Source organism: Mustela lutreola, chromosome 1, assembly GCF_030435805.1.
Source record: "Mustela lutreola isolate mMusLut2 chromosome 1, mMusLut2.pri, whole genome shotgun sequence".
NCBI lineage: Eukaryota > Metazoa > Chordata > Mammalia > Carnivora > Mustelidae > Mustela > Mustela lutreola.
In genome coordinates, this window is record NC_081290.1 from 164,461,146 (window position 1) to 164,477,710 (window position 16,565).

At 56.2% G+C, this 16,565-nt stretch overlaps 2 protein-coding genes across 6 annotated transcripts in view; both read right to left on the reverse strand.

The window, feature by feature from the left end:
• The window catches only part of BMP1 (bone morphogenetic protein 1), a 42,165-nt gene extending 29,362 nt beyond the window's left edge, over nucleotides 1-12,803 (reverse strand). Inside the window, exons 1-6 of one of the 3 annotated variants that reach the window (XM_059178536.1) lie at nucleotides 12,470-12,800; nucleotides 5,298-5,411; nucleotides 2,878-3,042; nucleotides 2,573-2,690; nucleotides 2,083-2,261; nucleotides 1,214-1,319 (exon numbers count right to left, since the gene is read on the reverse strand). In XM_059178536.1, coding sequence (XP_059034519.1) covers nucleotides 1,214-1,319; nucleotides 2,083-2,261; nucleotides 2,573-2,690; nucleotides 2,878-3,042; nucleotides 5,298-5,411; nucleotides 12,470-12,623 — 836 coding nt within the window. In that variant the 5' untranslated portion in view covers nucleotides 12,624-12,800. Of the gene's footprint in view, nucleotides 1-1,213; nucleotides 1,320-2,082; nucleotides 2,299-2,572; nucleotides 2,691-2,877; nucleotides 3,043-5,297; nucleotides 5,412-12,469 lie in introns of those variants that run through there. The other 2 variants (XM_059178555.1, XM_059178545.1) reach the window with 2 other exon arrangements.
• Nucleotides 12,804-13,612: 809 nt separating this feature from the next.
• On the reverse strand, nucleotides 13,613-16,428 carry SFTPC (surfactant protein C). 3 transcript variants are annotated; one of them, XM_059178617.1, is made up of 7 exons: nucleotides 16,271-16,428; nucleotides 15,379-15,537; nucleotides 14,907-15,029; nucleotides 14,549-14,659; nucleotides 14,296-14,379; nucleotides 14,024-14,171; nucleotides 13,613-13,822 (listed from the first exon to the last, which is right to left on the reverse strand). In XM_059178617.1, exons 1-6 carry the CDS (start codon nucleotides 16,310-16,312, stop codon nucleotides 14,034-14,036), a joined length of 657 nt encoding a protein of 218 aa, XP_059034600.1. In that variant the 5' UTR covers nucleotides 16,313-16,428; the 3' UTR covers nucleotides 13,613-13,822; nucleotides 14,024-14,033. The 3 variants fall into 3 exon arrangements, with proteins under 3 accessions (XP_059034600.1, XP_059034592.1, XP_059034610.1); XM_059178609.1 differs by having other exon boundaries at nucleotides 14,287-14,379; XM_059178627.1 differs by lacking the exon at nucleotides 14,296-14,379 and having other exon boundaries at nucleotides 16,271-16,339.
• Nucleotides 16,429-16,565: the final 137 nt, after the last annotated feature.

Here is a 16,565-nt window from a genome sequence, read left to right on the forward strand (position 1 = left end):
TCTGGCTCAGTCTGGGTGCAGTGCCCAGCATCAGGAGATCTACGGACCCCTGCTAATCATGTGGCCAGCCTCTCCCAGTCCTTGCTCCATAGCCCCTCGTGCTAACCCTCTCTTGGGGCTGCCAGGGCCCACACTCATCCTGCTGCTACAGGCTGCTCCTGACAAGTTCTGCCCTGGCCAGACCAGGCCCTGGGGACAGCCCCACGACTCCCGATCCATCAGTGCCTCCTGTCCCCCGAGTTCCTGCCTGCTAAGTCCTGGGTGTTGCCATCTGGGAGGAGCAGGGCGAAGGAAGCAGTCGGCCCTCCACCTCCCCAGGGTCCCTGACTCACACCCAGTTGGGTGGAACTCGGCAGGGGGTAGGGTGGGATGTGGTGGGAAATGTCCAGGGGAGGTCTGTGGCCATGGTGGGGGTGGGAGGTCTGTGGCCATGGTGGGGGTGGCGGATGACCTCACCACCCTGCCTCCTGTCTCTGTTCCCTCAGGTCTGGAGGCAGGGAGACTGTGGAGGGGCTGGGACAGAGCAGGAGAGCAGACAGAGGATGAGGAAAGAGCCAGGCATGAGAAAGGCCAGGCCGGGAAGGGGAGCCTGAGGAGGAGGCGGGAGGGGCCTTTTCCCACACTTTGCTAAGGAGAGGCTGTGGGGGACAGAGGCTGGGCCACTACCTCAGGGGGTTCTGGCTGTGATTTCTGGGAATGCGGGCCCGGAAAAGGAGTAAGTGTTCATGCACTTGTGAGCAGGAGAGAGAGGCTAGTTCAGGGCAGGAGGAAGCCTTCGTACAAATTAGCCAGTTACAAAAAGGCAGATTGATTAGAAAGGATGACCCCAGGGAGAAAAATGTGCCTCTTTTGGCTGAAAGATGAGGGAAAAGCTCAGCTCCCTTAGGCTGATACAGCTCTGGGGCGACGGCATTTATCTAGGCGGCCAGTAGAGTGGCTGGATTTTCAACCTGTTGAGCCAGGTGCCCTCATTTACATGGTACTAGGCTTTGTGAGTGCCGGCCGGGCCATGGACCCAGCATGGAAGAGGACAGCAGGGCAGGTAGCCCCCACGGGTCCTCTGTTTGGGGACTGCAGCCACTCAGAAGTCCATGCTTGTCCTTGGGGACTGCCCTAGTTGGGCAGCCTAGTGCAAAAATGATAGGCCCAAAGAGAATGGCCTACAGGGGGTGGGACTGGGCTGCCCCAGAGGAGGCCAGGCCTCATCTCTCACCTGGAGAACGTGTTCCGGGCATAGTGCATGATACTGTCAAAATCATAGGTCTCCCCCAGGGACTCCACCTCCTGGAGCTCCATCTTCAAGAAGTTATACTCCTGCCCTGCGAAGATCAGGAAAAAGGTTTGGGGGGGGTAGGCAGGGTGGGTCTGTGTGGGGCAGTGCCACATTTTCAGGGGTGGGGTCCTCCCTGCACTTGAGAGGTACCCCCCCTACCTGGGGGTCTGGGGAGTGGCCAAGGGAAGTCTGGGGGTAAGGATAGGTCTCTAGAAGAGTCTGTCCTGCAGAGGGGCAGGGTCAATGAGGACTGGCCGGAGGGAAGTCTCAGGGAGTATGGGAAGGAAGCACTTCTTTCTAGAACCACAGGGAGATGAAAGCCGGGAAGAATGGATGAGGCCTAGGAGGGAGGAAGGAAGCAGGCTGGGAGGGGAGGGAGGTAGCCTGGAGAAACAAGAAAGAAAAAACCCTTAGAGGAGAGACTAGGCAAAGGGCAGAAGACTGAGGAAAAGTGAAGAGAAAGGCTGAGATGCCATGGGGGATGTGCCAATTCCCTCCACCAAATCCCCACCACCCCAGGGCAGCTGGGCTCTGGCTTGCCTGATGGCCTCTTGTCCAGGACCCGGATCTCTCCCAGCCCCCCAAGCAGCTCTAGAACTGATCAACCATGTCAGAGCTGCTCCTGACAAGGAGCAGAAGCCTCAAGGCTGGGGTCTGGACAAACCTGGGCCCTGGACAAGGGCTGCCCACTAAGCTGACCAAAAGCGATGGCTCCAGGCAGCAGCTCCCACTCCCACCAGAGGCCCTGGAGCGTCGGGCCCTCCGGGGCTGCTGCGGCACACAGCTAGGCACCAAGGTCAAGGCACTACCTGGCTGGATGTTTTCCCGCACGATGGACACGTGGCGGTCCCGGTCTGGTCTTGTGTGTTCGTGCCAGAAGCCTATGACATGACCCAGTTCGTGGACAACGATGCCGAACTTGTCACAGTTCTTGCCGATAGAGATGGCCTGTGGGCCCCCGCCACGGCGACCCACGTAGGAGCAGCACCTGGAGGGCGGGGCCAGCTCAGGGGGGCGGTCCCGAGCTGGGGGAGTGCATCCACTCAGGGGCCGGGCGAGGCTGCCAGGGGGGCTGGGGGGGGCGAGGCACGGGGGAGGGGCCTGAGCGTGGGATGCCTAGGCTGTGTGCAGGGGTCATAGCCACATCTGGGCGGCTCCTGGAGAGATGTCCCAGGGCAGGGGTGGTGGGGGGAGACAGGTGACAAAGTGTCAGGTCCCGTTGGGGCAGCAACAGTGCCCGGGGCAGAATATAGGTTGGGATGAAGGCTGAGGGTGCAACGCCCAGGGGCCCCTGCTCACCCGCAAGGCCTGTAGGTGAATACGATGTAGCTGTCCTCATCAGTGCGCTCCAGGAAGGTGACACAGGTATGCTTCTCCCAGTGCCTCATGGCTTGCCGGAAGACCGCCCTCTGGCTACCTGCCAGGATGAAAGGGGCCAGGGGGTCACAGGGTCCAGCTGGGCCCACCCACTATTAGAGGGTCAGCCTGTTGTTGGACAGGTACACAGAAGGTACCACTCTTATCCCTACATGTGACCCGGCTGCCCCACGGTCAGGTCCAGACACAGGCTTCCTCCCTCCCCCATCCCCCATAATCACACTCACCAGTGAAGTTTCCCCCAATGACAAAGGGGATGACCCCATCTGGCCACACTCGCTCTGGTCTGGATGTGGCTGCCCGCCGGCTCCGGGACCTGCCCTTCCATCTCCCACGGCTTCTCCTCTGCAACTGCCCACCAGTGCTCTGACAGTCCAAGGCAGAGGAATTTCCTGGGGTTGGAAGACAGAGACGTTGGTAGCAAGTGAATGAAGGGGTGGCGGGGCAAACAAATTATATAATCTATCCTTATTTTGGGGGGATTCCATATTTGCCCACTCACTAAAATTTATTTGTAATCCCCAAATCAATACCATTCGCTTTCTCATGGTTATTCGCTGACCTGTGCAGAGCCGGGCAGAAAAACGTGAGTCACCCACACGCCCAGCTCAGGTGGAACAAGGTGACGCTGTCAATAAGTATCCTTTTTAGAGTCTTTTTAGTGCCACTCTTTTCTCCTTTTCTTTTGCATTTGGGGGCTTTTTGTCGGTGACTTCGTTGTTTAAAATGACTCCCGTCCACCCCGATGGTGCTGAAGCACTGCCATGCCGTCTGGTGTCCCAAGTGCTAGAAGGATTTCATGTGCTTTATGGAGAACATACATGTGTGTTACAGAACCTTCATTTGGTCATGAGTCAGAGGGCTGCTGGTCATGGCTCCATGTTAATGAATCCACTGTGTGTTAAATCAGGGGTCTTTTTTTTTTTTTTTTTTTAAAGATTTTATTTATTTATTAGAGAGAGAGAGAGAATGAGAGAGAGAAAGCATGAGAGGAGAGAGGTCAGCGGGAGAAGCAGACTCCCTGCCGAGCAGGGAACTCAATCTGGGACAGTCCTGGGACTCCAAGATCATGACCCGAGCCAAAGGCAGTTGCTTTACCAACTGAGCCACCCAGGTGCCCTAAATCAGGGGTCTTTAAACAGAAACACATATACATGTAAGACGGGGTCACAAACCGATCAGTTGATGAAAATCATATGAAAAGAGGCTGGCAGGCAGCGAACACTGCGTTTCTCCTAGGAGTGATGAATGGCTTAGGGTCTGTGAATTCAGTGTTCACAGTGACTTTATGGAGCAAGGTTGTCTGATTGCTCTATTCATAACTACCACGGAGAGCGAGGATTGAGCATAACTGAAAAAGAAAACCATGGTGTACTAATTTCCTAGGAAATTAGGGGGGGTTTGGGACTAGGAAATGCTCCCTTCTCACCTAATAAGACTTCCTCCTTGTGGAGCATACGGAACTTGATGTCTTTAAGTGTTCCCAAATGCACGTTCTTCCGTGACATAGTAGCTTTCTGGGGTGCACTGGGCAAGTGTCACTATGTATACTGGACAGATGAGGAAACTGAGGCCGAAGATTTGCCAAAAGTCACCTGGTGGGTTCGTGATGGGCCCTGGCACTCCAACCCCTCCCTTCTGCCTGTGCTGTCTGCCAGTCCTCTCTCAGGCCCAGGAAGCCTTTCCAGTTATCAGGCCACCATGTCACCCTCCAGGGCCAGCTCTCTACAGCTGTCCGTGCCACAATCCTCCCTCATGGGGAGAGGGCAACTACCTGAGCCCCGCAGAGTGTAAGCTGAATGGGTTCCAAGTGAGAATCCCCATCCCTGGCAGGCAGAAAGCTCCCTGGAGGCAGCACCACGTTCCAGAGCAGTGACAAGGCTGGACAGAATGGAAGCAGCCCGTGCCCTGACTCCTTCTCTTCTCTCACCCATTCCCAAGGGCCACGTGGGTTGCTAGCTGCTTGGGCCACACTCAAGGGTGAAAAGGACTCGTGCCTGACCTTGAAAAGCTTTAAGTCCAGCAGGGAAGATAGACATATTAAAACAAACAAACAAACAAAAGAAACTATTGAAATACAGTTCACTGACGTGGTCAACAGAGTGGAGGGATGATCAGGGAAGGTTTCCCCAGCGAAGCTCTGGAGATGGGCTTGGAAAGATGCGTAAAGGCTTGCAAAGAAGGAGCACAAGAAGCCAGAAGGGGTTGGGGTGTTGAGCGAAGAGCCTCAGATTTGGGGTGAGAAGGCTTGGGTTCCTGTCCCAGCTCTGCCACTGACCAGCTCTGTGATCGTGAGCAAGTCACATTACCCCCGTGAGCCTTAGTTTCTGTATCTGCAAGGCAGGGCTTGTCCTGACGCCTACCTGCGCAGGTGGCTGGAGACAGTTAAGTTAGATAATGCTTTTGAAAGTCTTTTGTCAACTGTAAGCAAAAATAATGTCAGGTCTAGCTCCCAGGTTTGTCTACACTTGCTGTTCCTCTGGGGAAGGGATGAAGCTATCCCAAGGGAAGACAAGCCATTATGCTGGGTTCAAGCTCATAGCCTCTGTCCTGAGAGACCCTGGCTGGGAAACAGGGAGGTTCCTTGTTTCTCCAATTCTGGAACCCATATCTGGGACATAGGAGGGCCAGCCTGTACCCAGCATACCTGCAGTTTTGACAGAAGACCTGTGGGTTGCCCGCTGCCTAAGATCCACAGCCTGCTGCGCCTGGAAGGCCCTGAGGTCCTCCTCATCCAGGGCGATGTCCCCAAGGAAGGCAGCTAGAGAGAAAAAGAAGAGGCCAGGGGGAGTTAATCCTTCTACCCAGCACTGACAGCCTCTACCCCAGGGGCTCCCTTATAGCAACTTTCGTCCTCAAACGCCTTCTGAGGAAGAAAGCTGCGGGAGACTGGCTTTGAGGCTCCCTCAGGAGACTCATGCTCACTCTGGAGTTGGGAATCCAGCAAAGCTGATACCCATGCCCTACCAGAGGAAGACACGGTCATGTCACTTTGCCCATCACTCTGTAGCGAATACTTAGTAAGCACCTTCCATGGGCCAGGCACCACTCGAGTGATGAACCAGGTAGAAAAGGGCCCTGTTTGTGGAGAGCTAACCTTCGACAATACGCAAGGAAACAAACACTGAACTCAAGAGCCGTGATGGGTCCCATGGAGAAAGCGGAAGGTGGTCAGATAACAGTGTCTACTCGGTGGGCCCGGACCCTTGGCGCTGTGCTGAGCTCAAGGTATCCACTCAGCAAATGTGGTTTCAGTTAGACAGAGGAGAGGATGTGAATAAGGACAGAGCAGAGAGACGCATCAGGGAAAGCAGGACACAGAGCGGGAGCTGCCCAGCTAGGAGGAAGTTGAACCGTTCTCAAGGGACTCCTGTTCTGAGTCTCAGGGTCCCTTCTCTGGAGCAAGAAGGGCGGGTGGGGGGTGGGGACAGAGCCCCCTGAATAGGCTATTTTGATCTCCGGACCTGGGGAGAGATGTGTTTGGAAGATGGGCTAAACAATTTGCCTGTCTTTTGAGAAGTCCGGAGCAGGGAGTGGGAGGACGCTGTAGTGCTGAGCCTCTGGAAGGAGCTCGGAAGCAGCTTCACGCTGGGCTTGGGGAGGCGGGAGGCTGAACTGGATGGAGCTGGAGCACAGAGTCGCTCCCCTGAAGCTCCACCCATGGCAACATCTGCTTCTCATCCCGAGTGCTACACAGGCCTGGCGGCGGCATTACACAAATTGTTTTAACCTTGAGGCCTTGCACACAGGTTTCTCCGCCCCAGATGGCCCGCTGGGTGGACACACACACACACACACACTTCATCATATGCAGAATCAGACACATGATGACATTCACGACCGTGCCCTCAAACACAAAGCAGTATAAGTCACGAGACATGCTCCCTACCTCCCACCTGCCCCAAGCAGCGCCCGCACCGCCCACACCACCCTTGCAGGTAGAAGGCACTCCAGAATGTTTGTTCGAGTGGGGCATCACGTCGATATTCTTTGGGCCTGCAAACACATACTCTGTTGCAACCTAGACCTGGATCGACAGAACGTGGGAGTCCCTCTAGCAGTTATCCAGGCCACATTCCATCTTACAGATATGGAAACTGAGGCCTGGAAGGGAAATGGTCTCTCAAGTGCTGGTCATTGGTGAGGCTGGATGCATAACTCGGGCCTCCTGATTCCCAGTCTAGCACTCTTTGTATTCAAGTGCATTATTGCTGTAGAACCCATATTGTAAATACACACAGAAATAGACACTCACACAAACACACAACCACACACACACAAAATGCAGTCATAGCAGTCATAGACGGTTCTAAAACACGTATGTACACAAGCTCCAAGGCCCACAGACAAACTGCAAGCTCCAGACCCAGGAAGCCGGTCATGGTAGCCATAAGGACACTCTATGTAAAGGCTGAAGTCTACATTATGCTTCCCAGCTGACAAAGTGCTTTCCCATTAAAGAATTCACTTGACCCTGGCCCACTCAGGCCATGCCCATTAAATCATACTCCACCTGTCCATTTGCCCAGGAGTGTACAGTTACAGACTCTTTGAGAGATAGCCTCATGGCTAGATTCTGCCCCACCTCCCTGACTTCAGAAATCCCAACCCTTGGGCCTAAGAAGGGAAATGACTTGCCCAAGGTCACCAGCTGGTAAGTGGCCCAGAATCTATTCCACCACAGAAGAAAGATTCTTTTCTGTAAAACATCATCTTGCCTTGGCTTGGCAACGGATGGGACAGCAACAGGAGATGTTTCTCAGCTGACCCACAAAGCTCGCAGGATGAGAGGTACACTCTGAGAAGGCAAGGGCAACATTCACAAAAGCACATGCACACCACACGAATATCCTCACACCTTTACACGCTTTGCACAGACACTGGCATCTCCAGGTTCATGCGCCCACACCTACGGGCATCATCATATACACATGTAGCTGGACATTTAGACTCATCTTTGGACATCGCAGCAAAAAGCGAAGTCTTTGTAGGCAGACAGACCTGTCTTTGAATCCCAGCTTGGCCCCTATTAGCTGACAAGTCACATAAACTCTTCTAAACCTCAATTTTCTCCTACATAAAAAGGAGCTAACAATAGAATCTGTCTCTCAGGATGATGGAATGAAATAAGCATGTGAATAAAGCGCCTAGCACAGAGCCTGGAGCACAGTAAGCACCCACTAAATGGCTCCTATTAATCTTAATCCCAAAATAGCCCCGTAAACTCAAGATCAGCTCTCTACTTCCTAAAGGCATATCGGTTCACCCCCGTTGGGCTCCTGGTTGAGTGAAGCCCCAGAGGGCTCAGAAGCAGAACCTTGAATTCCAAGCACAGAGCACACGGAACCGTGCTGGTCTGTGAGACCAGGGCAGTGTGGGGGGCAGGGCAAGTGGAAGGCGGGACAGGCCCTCCGGCCACAGAGCCTTTCTGCCGAGCAGGAGTCCTGTGGTGGGGAATGTCATAGCTGAAGAATGTGTGGGAACAGAGTGGGGGTGGGGAGACATGGGGTGGGCAGGCGTTGAGTCTGAAGGCCCTGCCCATTTGGGATTCCCCCACCTGGAAGCTCTTGGGAATCTGGATGGCAGAGAGTCCAGGACAACCCCCCACCCCCTTACCCGGAAGGAAGCCCTGGGGTCAGGGTCAGGGTAGTAGCTGTTTTCAACATAGGATCAAAAGTTTGTTTTGTTTTCTGGCTGTAAACCAGCCAGGAGCCCTCGTGGCCACTCCATAGCCAGGCTGGGAGCAGGCGAGGAAAGAGAAGAGTAAGGTGGACTTCATGTGCTTATCCTCTAGGTGGGCCTCTTGACTGCAGAGTCTCCTCCCCGGGGATGCGGCAAGGCATCCCCGTCTGGGGAGAGGGAGAGGAGCTCGCCAGTGTGATGGCGCCCCAATGCCACAGGCATAGGGCATACACATGTCCCATCACACAAATGCAGCTTCTGGCTGGAGGAGAATGTTCTCAAGCTCCCACAGACTCGTGCGTGTATTTAATCACAGCTATGTGCTGCTATACAGGCGTGTATTTGCACACCTCCTGATGTGCACTCGGAGTACCCACGTGCACAGTTGAAGGGACTTGCCCAGAAAGCAGGGGGACACCCACAAATGTGCCCAAACACTCTCTTGACTACTTCCTCGTGCAAGCTCTCATATAATCAAACAGCTAATTCCATGTATACATTTCACAGCCCATACCCCCTAAGGGAGAAGGGCACCCTTAGAAATGAATGGGGGTGGAGAGAGAGACAGAGACACAGAGAGATGAGCTGATTCCTCCTGATATCCTTAGGCGGCTCTTAGTGGCCTGAGAGACACATTCTACACCCTCCCCATCCTCCCCCAACATCTTCTCCCAAAACCTCTAAAGAAACTAGAATTCTTGAGAGTTCCTTCTTTCTAGGAGAGTCCCATTGGTCCCCCTCCATCTGGAGCCCAGAGAGATTCTAAGTCTTTTCCTTCTCCCTTGGGGCACCTGAAAGAGAAGGTGACTCAGGGAGCAGGGACACAGGTGGGTGGGTGACTCTTTCCAAGTGCCTGGAGGGGGAATGTGGTCTGGCAAGAGAAGGGATCACTTCTCAACCTCCAGAGCTTATGACTGAGGGCCCTTGAAATCCAAACCTGGGGCATAAGGCCCCTGGGGTGGGGACAGTAATGAGGGTTGGGGAGCTACTCCCCTACCTCCTCTTCTAAGAGCGAAACTGTGAGCTGCCATCAGGGGCCGAAGTCAGGTCCTCACTGGCTCAAGGGCAATCCCCGTGTGCTTCTCTGCCTATGGGAGCAACTGTGTCCCAATTCCTGCCTCCTGGGTCTCTCCCAGAGCTCCGAGGGTCACTCCCAAGAGCTGGGAATCTCAGGGAAGTTCCCCCGGATGGTTTGGCATCCTACCATGCAAGAAATCAGGGCTGACTCACAATCTCTCTGGGCAAGGGGGAGAGAAGGAGAGAGAGAGACAGAGAGACAGTTCATACGTGCACGTGAGAGCTTGCACACCAGAGCGTGAGCTTGGTGGAACCAGCTCTCAGCACACACACAGACCAATGTAGCTTCCCACTTATTGTTCTAGTGTTGCCCACAAGATCCAGGAAACTCTCCAGGGTATCAAGGGTCTTAATTTTGCCTTGCTGGCCTCAATTTTGCCCTACCTCTGACAGTAAGTGCAGGAGGTAATCTCACAAGAAGGGGCCTGGTTATCCTGAGAGGTGATCTAGGGGAGTCAATAGGGCTTTCATTTCCAGTCTTCGTGTGCAAGGTGGACCAGAGGAGAAAGCTGGAAAGGGTCAAGGGAGCAGAGGTAAGTGGACCTATCAGGGACGTCCGAAAGCCGGAAAGCCAGGTGTTTCCGCCACCATCACGTCTAGCAACCGGACAGCGAGGCTCAGAGGGGGCAAGAGGACACAGCAACACGACAGAGAAAAGCCTTGGTACCCGAGGCATGAAGCTGTTGGTGTGGGGTCTTAGGGAGTCAGGGCGGAGGTAGGCAAGGCTGCAGCAGTCACACCCAGGAGGGAGGCCTGATCTGACCCTGACTCTTGGCCTTGTCAGGCTCTCAGGCCCTCTCAGCCACCCCCAGGCCTGGCCCAGCTCCCCACCAGCCTCACTTCACCCTGGGGCAGAGCCTTCTCCAGAGCCCTTGTTTGAAGTTCCAACTCAGCCAGCCCCACCCTAGCATGAAATCTGAGACTGGGGATAGAGCCCTCAGCCTCCAGCTGCCTCCTCCAAGAATCACTCCAAAACCCTCCAGGAGTGAGATACGTCAGACTGACTTCCTTCCCATTCTTCGAGGTCTTCCCTCCTCCATGAAGAACCCCCAAACCTTCCCAGCCTCCCGTGACCCCTGGTTCTCTGCCACCACCACTGTCGCCAGGACTGCAGTGGGGGAAGAGGCTCCTTGAGCCTTTAAGCCCTGTCCTTCCAAGGTGGCACGGAACGCATCTTGGTTGGTGCAGCTGATTACATCCCCATCCATTTTGTGCCCCTCCTGGAAGCCCTCTGAGGGCAGGGGACATGTCTTACACTTTTCTCTTTCTCCCCCAACATCAAGCCCAGGGCCTGACACATATTATTAGCATTCAGTCCATGTTGATCCGCTGAATGAATAAGTGACACAGGACAGGGACAGGGAGACACTCCCTTTTCCTGCAAACCCAGCCCATTCCTTCAGAAAAATAAATAAATAAATAAAATGAAGTGGGAGTGTGAGGCATAGAAAACTGGGGAGTAGGCAGCACACATTTATTAAGTGCTTACTGTGTGTTAATCTCTAATAAGTGTTTTATATATGTTCTCATATTTAATCTTTACCACCAACTCTACAGAGAGACATAGGATTAGTTCCATTTTACAGGTGAGAAAAGCAAAGTTCAGAGATGATAATTAACATTCCCCAGGCGGTAGAGCTAATGAGTTGTGGGTCCAGGATTGACAGCTTAGGTCTGCCAGCCTCCAAAGCCCAAGATCCATCCGCTTAGCCTCATGCCCACTCCAAGTCCAGGGAGAAAGATGATGGCTAGTGTCTGGTTTACCCACAGCCCGGCAAGGGTGGAGAAGGGCTGAGAAGATATGGCTTCTCCTCCTCCCACTGGAGGAAGGGTCTACCTCTTCTGTAGCTGGCTGTGATCCATCCACCCAAAGTAGGGAGCTCAAGGTCAAGAATAAAGGGATCCAACCCCTTATGCCACATACAGGCACTTCTAGAACTCTAGAAGTCCACTCTAGTGGACCAGGCCACTACCCTGGTCCTAGATATTTGGAGACAGACCAAAATCAGAGGCAGGAAATTGAGGAAAGATTTTGATGGTATCTTATGGCCTTTGTGTTCCCTTGCTCCAGGCAGCCCTGTTCAGTGTCATCTGATTAGGCAAATGGCCTGAGTGCCTGGCCATCTGGTCACTCCAGGGGCAAGACCCCTCTGGGTCCAGCAGGAGTGATAGGGTTACATGGGGTCTTCATGGACAAAAAACACACCCACACAGACAAACACACACTCCAGGGCTCTGACCTCAGCTAATTAGCCTCCAGTGTTTTGGACTAAGAGAACTGATACACAGTATTTGAGTTTTCTGTGGTTTTTCCCTTTCCACCTCAACTTGGCCTTGGTAGGTACCTCTGGCACCTAAGGGCAGAGGTAATCCCCCCTCCATGGCTGGCTTCTCTAACTTTGACAGCTGACTCCTCTGTCCCAGAAGCCTTGTGTTTGGTGGGGGGACCAAGGGATACCCCAGGAGCATGACATCAGAGGATCCCTTGAGAAACTTTCTTCCTTCATTTGGGCTGGGTAGGGGCCTCAGGAGACTTGCTCCTCGGAGATGCAGGCCTCCCGCACCGCCTGGGCAGACAGATGTGCCGGCTGGGGGGCAGCCCAGACAGGCTGGAAAACAGCAACGTCCTGGAGCCGGAGCTGGGGGAGAAGGGAAAAGTGCGCGCGTGTACACACACACACACACACACACACACACACACACACACAGAGGAGTTTGGCCAGAAAAGTTTCCTGCAGGAGGAACAGCCTCCTTGGCCGCAGGTTTCTCCCGGGACCCAAGGAGCTTTCCCCAGGAATCTTCTGGGAAGAGAAGGCAGCGGCAGCAGCTTCCACAAATAGCAGCAAAACTTCAGTCCTAAAAGTCCCCCAAAGTTCCCCCTCCCTCTCTCCCTCTTTCTTTTGTTCCCCACTGCATTGCCAACCAGGCAGCTCCCGGCTTCCCACACTGGACTGTCCTCCCCCAACCCCGAACCCTAAGCAGTCCGCGCCTCCCCGCCGGGCCTGCCCGCGCTCCGGCCCCTGCGCCCCGCGGCCGGTCGGTAGGGTGGGGGGCGCCTACCCGCCTTGCAGGGGTCTTTGTAGTTGACGGGCTCCGAGTCGTCCTCCTCCCCCAGGTCATAGGTGTAGTCGGCCAAGTCCAGCGGCCGGCCCGGGCGCGGGAGCAGCAGCAGCCAGAGCAGCAGCGGCAGCGGCAGGCGGGCCACGCCGGGCATGCTGGAGGGCGCGGCGGCGGCGGTGGCGGCGGCGGGCGCGGTGGCGGCGGCGGCGGCGGGTCGCGCCCGGACGCGGGAGCCGGCGAGAGGGGAAGCGGAGGACTGGCGGCGAGGGGAGGGCGCTCCCCTCCGCTCGCCCGCGCGCTCCCTCCCTGCGCTGCCCCCCCTCGCGCGTCCCTACCTCTCCCCCTTCCCTGTCCTCGCCCCCCTCCTTCCTGTCTCCCGCCCCCTCTCCGGCCCGGCTCCTCGGCCCTCTCCCTGCGCCTCCAGCCTTCTCTGCTCCCTTCCCTTCTTTTCCTCTTTCCTTCTCTCCTCCCTCCCTCCCCCCCCCCCGTTTTAGGGAAATGAGCTCGCTGGAGGGCGGGTTTTCGCCGGGAGCTCGGCCCCCCTCGGGTCCGGGACAGCTCTCGGCCGGGCCGGGCCGTGCGCCAGCCGGGGGCGGGGACGGCGGGGAGCCGGCCCGCCCCGGGAGGGGGCTCGGGCGGCCCGGGGTGCGGGCCGGCGGGGCCGGGGAGGGGGCGCCGGGCCCCGGGGTGCCCGGCCGACGGCCGCTCCCGCGAGGTGCCCTCTAGCGGTGGCTCGTCCCGCGGGCGCCGGGCCCGAGTCCCGTCCCGGGCAGCGCGACACGCTGTCAGGTCGCTCCGCGGCTTCGGCGCGCCTCCGCCCCACGGTCTTCGACAGCGTTTCCCCGCCGGCGTCTGTCGATCTCTGCCTTTCTCGGACCCTCGCCCTTTCCCATCGCGGTCCCCGTCTCTCGAGTTCTGTAGGTCTCTGTCTCTGTCTTTCGTCCTTTCGGGAGACACCACTGGAGGGCGCCTAAAGCCCGTGGATTGCCTCGTCCCCTCGCCACTGCCCCCTGTCCCCCATCAAGCCCTGACCTAGGGGGGAAGAGGGAAAGCCCCGTCGTTCCCCCGGGACCTATCCGTCTCCTAACTGGCCCCGCCAAGAGCAGGACTGGGGTGGTGTGGGAGGATGGAAGAGGCGCATCCTTTGTTTTTTAGTCAGGCTGCTTTATTCTTTCGTGCTAGGAACCCCTTGGCCCTAGGAGCCGCATCTCCTCTGCCCGCTCCCACCTCTCCCCACAGCTCCCATTTCTCCAGCTCCAGTGTCTGTGGTGTGGGTAGGAGCAGCTTTCTGCCTCTCTGCAGAAGAGCCTTAGCGCATGGCTCTTTCCTCTTCACTTGGGGCTTCCACAGGTCCTAGGAAGCAAAGAAACACTGTTTACTACCTCAGGGAGAGGGACTGGGAGGGGGCCATCTATGACCCCCCACCCCCGGGCCCAGCTCCCTAGATGACCCAGCTCAGTGGATTCCCCAATTCCTGGTCAGCTGACATGTCAAGGTGGCGTCAGCCTTCCTGGGCCACTGCTGTTTGCAGCCCTGCAGGTCACACCTGCTCACCTGCGGAGTCCTAGATGTAGTAGAGGGGCACCTCGCCACATAGTGTGCTCACTGTGGTGCCCAGGAAGTCCAGGTCCCCAGGGGATGCTGAGCCAGCATTGTGGCCCTCTTCCTGCCCCAGCTTAGAGGTAGACACTGCAGGCTTGACCTGGGAAGAACACATGATTTGGAGCCCTGGACCCGAGTTTCTGTCTTGCCTGTGGCCCTTCTTGTGGGACCTCTGGTGTGTCAGGCCAACTTTCTGAGCCTCCTAAAAGTCTTACTTTCCTCACCAGTGAAGAGGGGGCGGTGCTGGAGTCAGAAGCCCCCAGGTGGTGAGGTTCAGCTGAGGCCAGCAGCTTGGCATCAGAGAAGAGCTGGGGAACAGGTAGGGAAGGTGCGGCACAGGTGAGTTTAGAGAAGGGCACACACCTGGCAGCCCCCCAGGAGTAGGACTTTACAGGTGACAAACAGCTGCCATCTCAAATGCTCCTCCCAGCACCCCTGGGAGGAGGACAACCCCCTCCTCCTCTCCAACACACCTACCTGGAAGTTCTGGAACTTTCTAGTGAGAGCTTCAAGACTTGGGATGTTTTCCGGAGCCATCTTCATGATGTAGCAACAGGTTCCCGGGGCTGGCTTATAGGCAATCAGGAGCTGAACACAGGAACCCCAGAGTGCATTCAGGAAGGCTCTGCTTTGCTTACTCCCTAACCCTGATCCCAGGCCCTCTCCCTCTAGGTTAGGCCCCAGAGGGAGACCTGTTGGAATCTGGGGCTCAGCCTGGGAAGGAAAGGGCTAGGGGCTGCGGAGAGATGGATGCGCATGTAGTGGCACAGCTGCGTGGTCTAGCAGTCTTGTCATAGGGCCACCTCCCCAGGGTCAGGGGCTCAGGGATACCCACCCGCTGATAGTCATACACTGTGATGCCGGTGGAGCCAATGGAGAAGGTGGCAGTGGTGCCCGCACGCTCCTGCAGGGCCAGGCGCTGCTGGGCTTCCGGCCCCCCAAGGCTCATCTCTAGGACCTGGGGGAGGGCACAGGGTGGCCTGGTATTTCTCTTTCTCCACTCATCCCTTTGGTCCCCATGTCCGCCCTCAGCCCTCTTTACTAAAATGCAATCCCTTCTTTGCTGAAAGCCCAGACAGATTGGGTGGGACCAGATGCTAGAAGGAACAGGCTGCCAGGCCAGCAACAGGCCTGGTGGAAAAGCCAAAGCCAGGGTTGCCACACTGTTCCTGCTTCTGTTCTTTCTTGAGGCACCGCTTACCTCATCCCCTCCATCCCCCTCGAACAGTTCACTCTGCCCAGCCCGCCCAGCCCCCCTTTTTGGCGGGTCCTCTACCCACTGCCTACCCCATTCTGGGTCTGCTCACCATCTCAGTGTGTTTCTGGCTCATGTGAAGACCCATTAGCAGAGCCCCTACAATCACCACGACCACAAGGACTATCACCACCACTATGATGAGAAGGCGCTTGAGACTTGAAGGGAAGCAGGGGAGGCCGAAACGGCCCTGGGGGGCTGCCGAGTAGTCCTGACATGGTGGGACAGGGAAAAAGACAGGTATGAGGTCATGAAGAGGGTGCCTCTTTTCCCTGCACAAGCTAGACACCCTCCCCACACCGTGACACCAATGCTACGGATGTGCAGAGGAGGGCTGGGATCAGAGAAGGCTTCTTGGAGGAAGTGGCCTGGATTCCAACAGAAATGCTTAGATGTGAAGTCTAGCACCAGTCTCATCTCTTGCTGTTTCCTCTGTACCCCGGCACCCCAGCCATCCCCATCCCTCTCCATTCCCCAGAAAAATTCCCCCAATCTGCTCTGTTTCAGGAAGGATCATCTCAGTGTGGGGAGGATCTGACCATGGGATGTGCTCTCTCATACCTCCCTGCCTTTACACATACTACCCCTTCTTCCTGCAGTGCCTGCCTCCTCCACCTAGTAAGCTCCTACCTATTCTGAAGCCAGCTCAAATGTCATTTTCTCTGTGAAGCTTCCTGTGACTCCCCGCACAGTGGCTGCTTACACAGTGCCCTCTGCAGCCCTTTCCACTGACCACTGGGGTGGCTCTTGGCCCCTCATGCTGGAATGACTGGTTGCCATGTCCCTCTCCCCAAGGGACTCTCCCTTAGTGGTTGGTGTCCCTGACTTGACTTAGCATGGTCCTCGTTAACTCAATGAATGAAGCAAGGTGAAGAGACCAGCTCGAAGAGCTTGGATGAGGCAGAGCCCAGCTCACACACATGTCCCCACATGGTCATACTCACCGGCGGGTTCTCAATCAAGACCTCCTTGCTGCCCACATCCATCTTGCTGCAGGCACCTTACCCTCTCATCTCCCAAGTGCAGATAGGGTCTTATATGTGCTGGTAGGGAGAGCCAACAGAGGTGAAGGATCCGGCCCCCTTCTGCCAGCCAAGCCCTTGACTTTGAAGCCTGTTTGTTCCTGGCCCTCCAGGACTGAGGTCCCGATAAGCCAGCTGCAAGAGCCCCTGAGGGCCCTTGGCCCTGGCACATGAGTCCTCTTGGCTTCAGCCAGAGCAGAGCTGGGTGAGCTGAGCA

What these genes read in the sequence shown, in the direction of transcription:
- SFTPC (XM_059178609.1), bottom strand. Translation starts at nt 16,312, where the DNA reads ATGGATGTGGGCAGCAAGGAGGTCTTGATTGAGAACCCGCCG. An exon ending in CAGTGTATGACTATCAGCGG is followed by an intron (nt 14,660 to 14,906) that starts GTGGGTATCCCT and finishes TCCTGTGTTCAG; the next exon opens with CTCCTGATTGCCTATAAGCC. An exon ending in GAAAGTTCCAGAACTTCCAG is followed by an intron (nt 14,380 to 14,548) that starts GTAGGTGTGTTG and finishes CCTGTTCCCCAG; the next exon opens with CTCTTCTCTGATGCCAAGCT.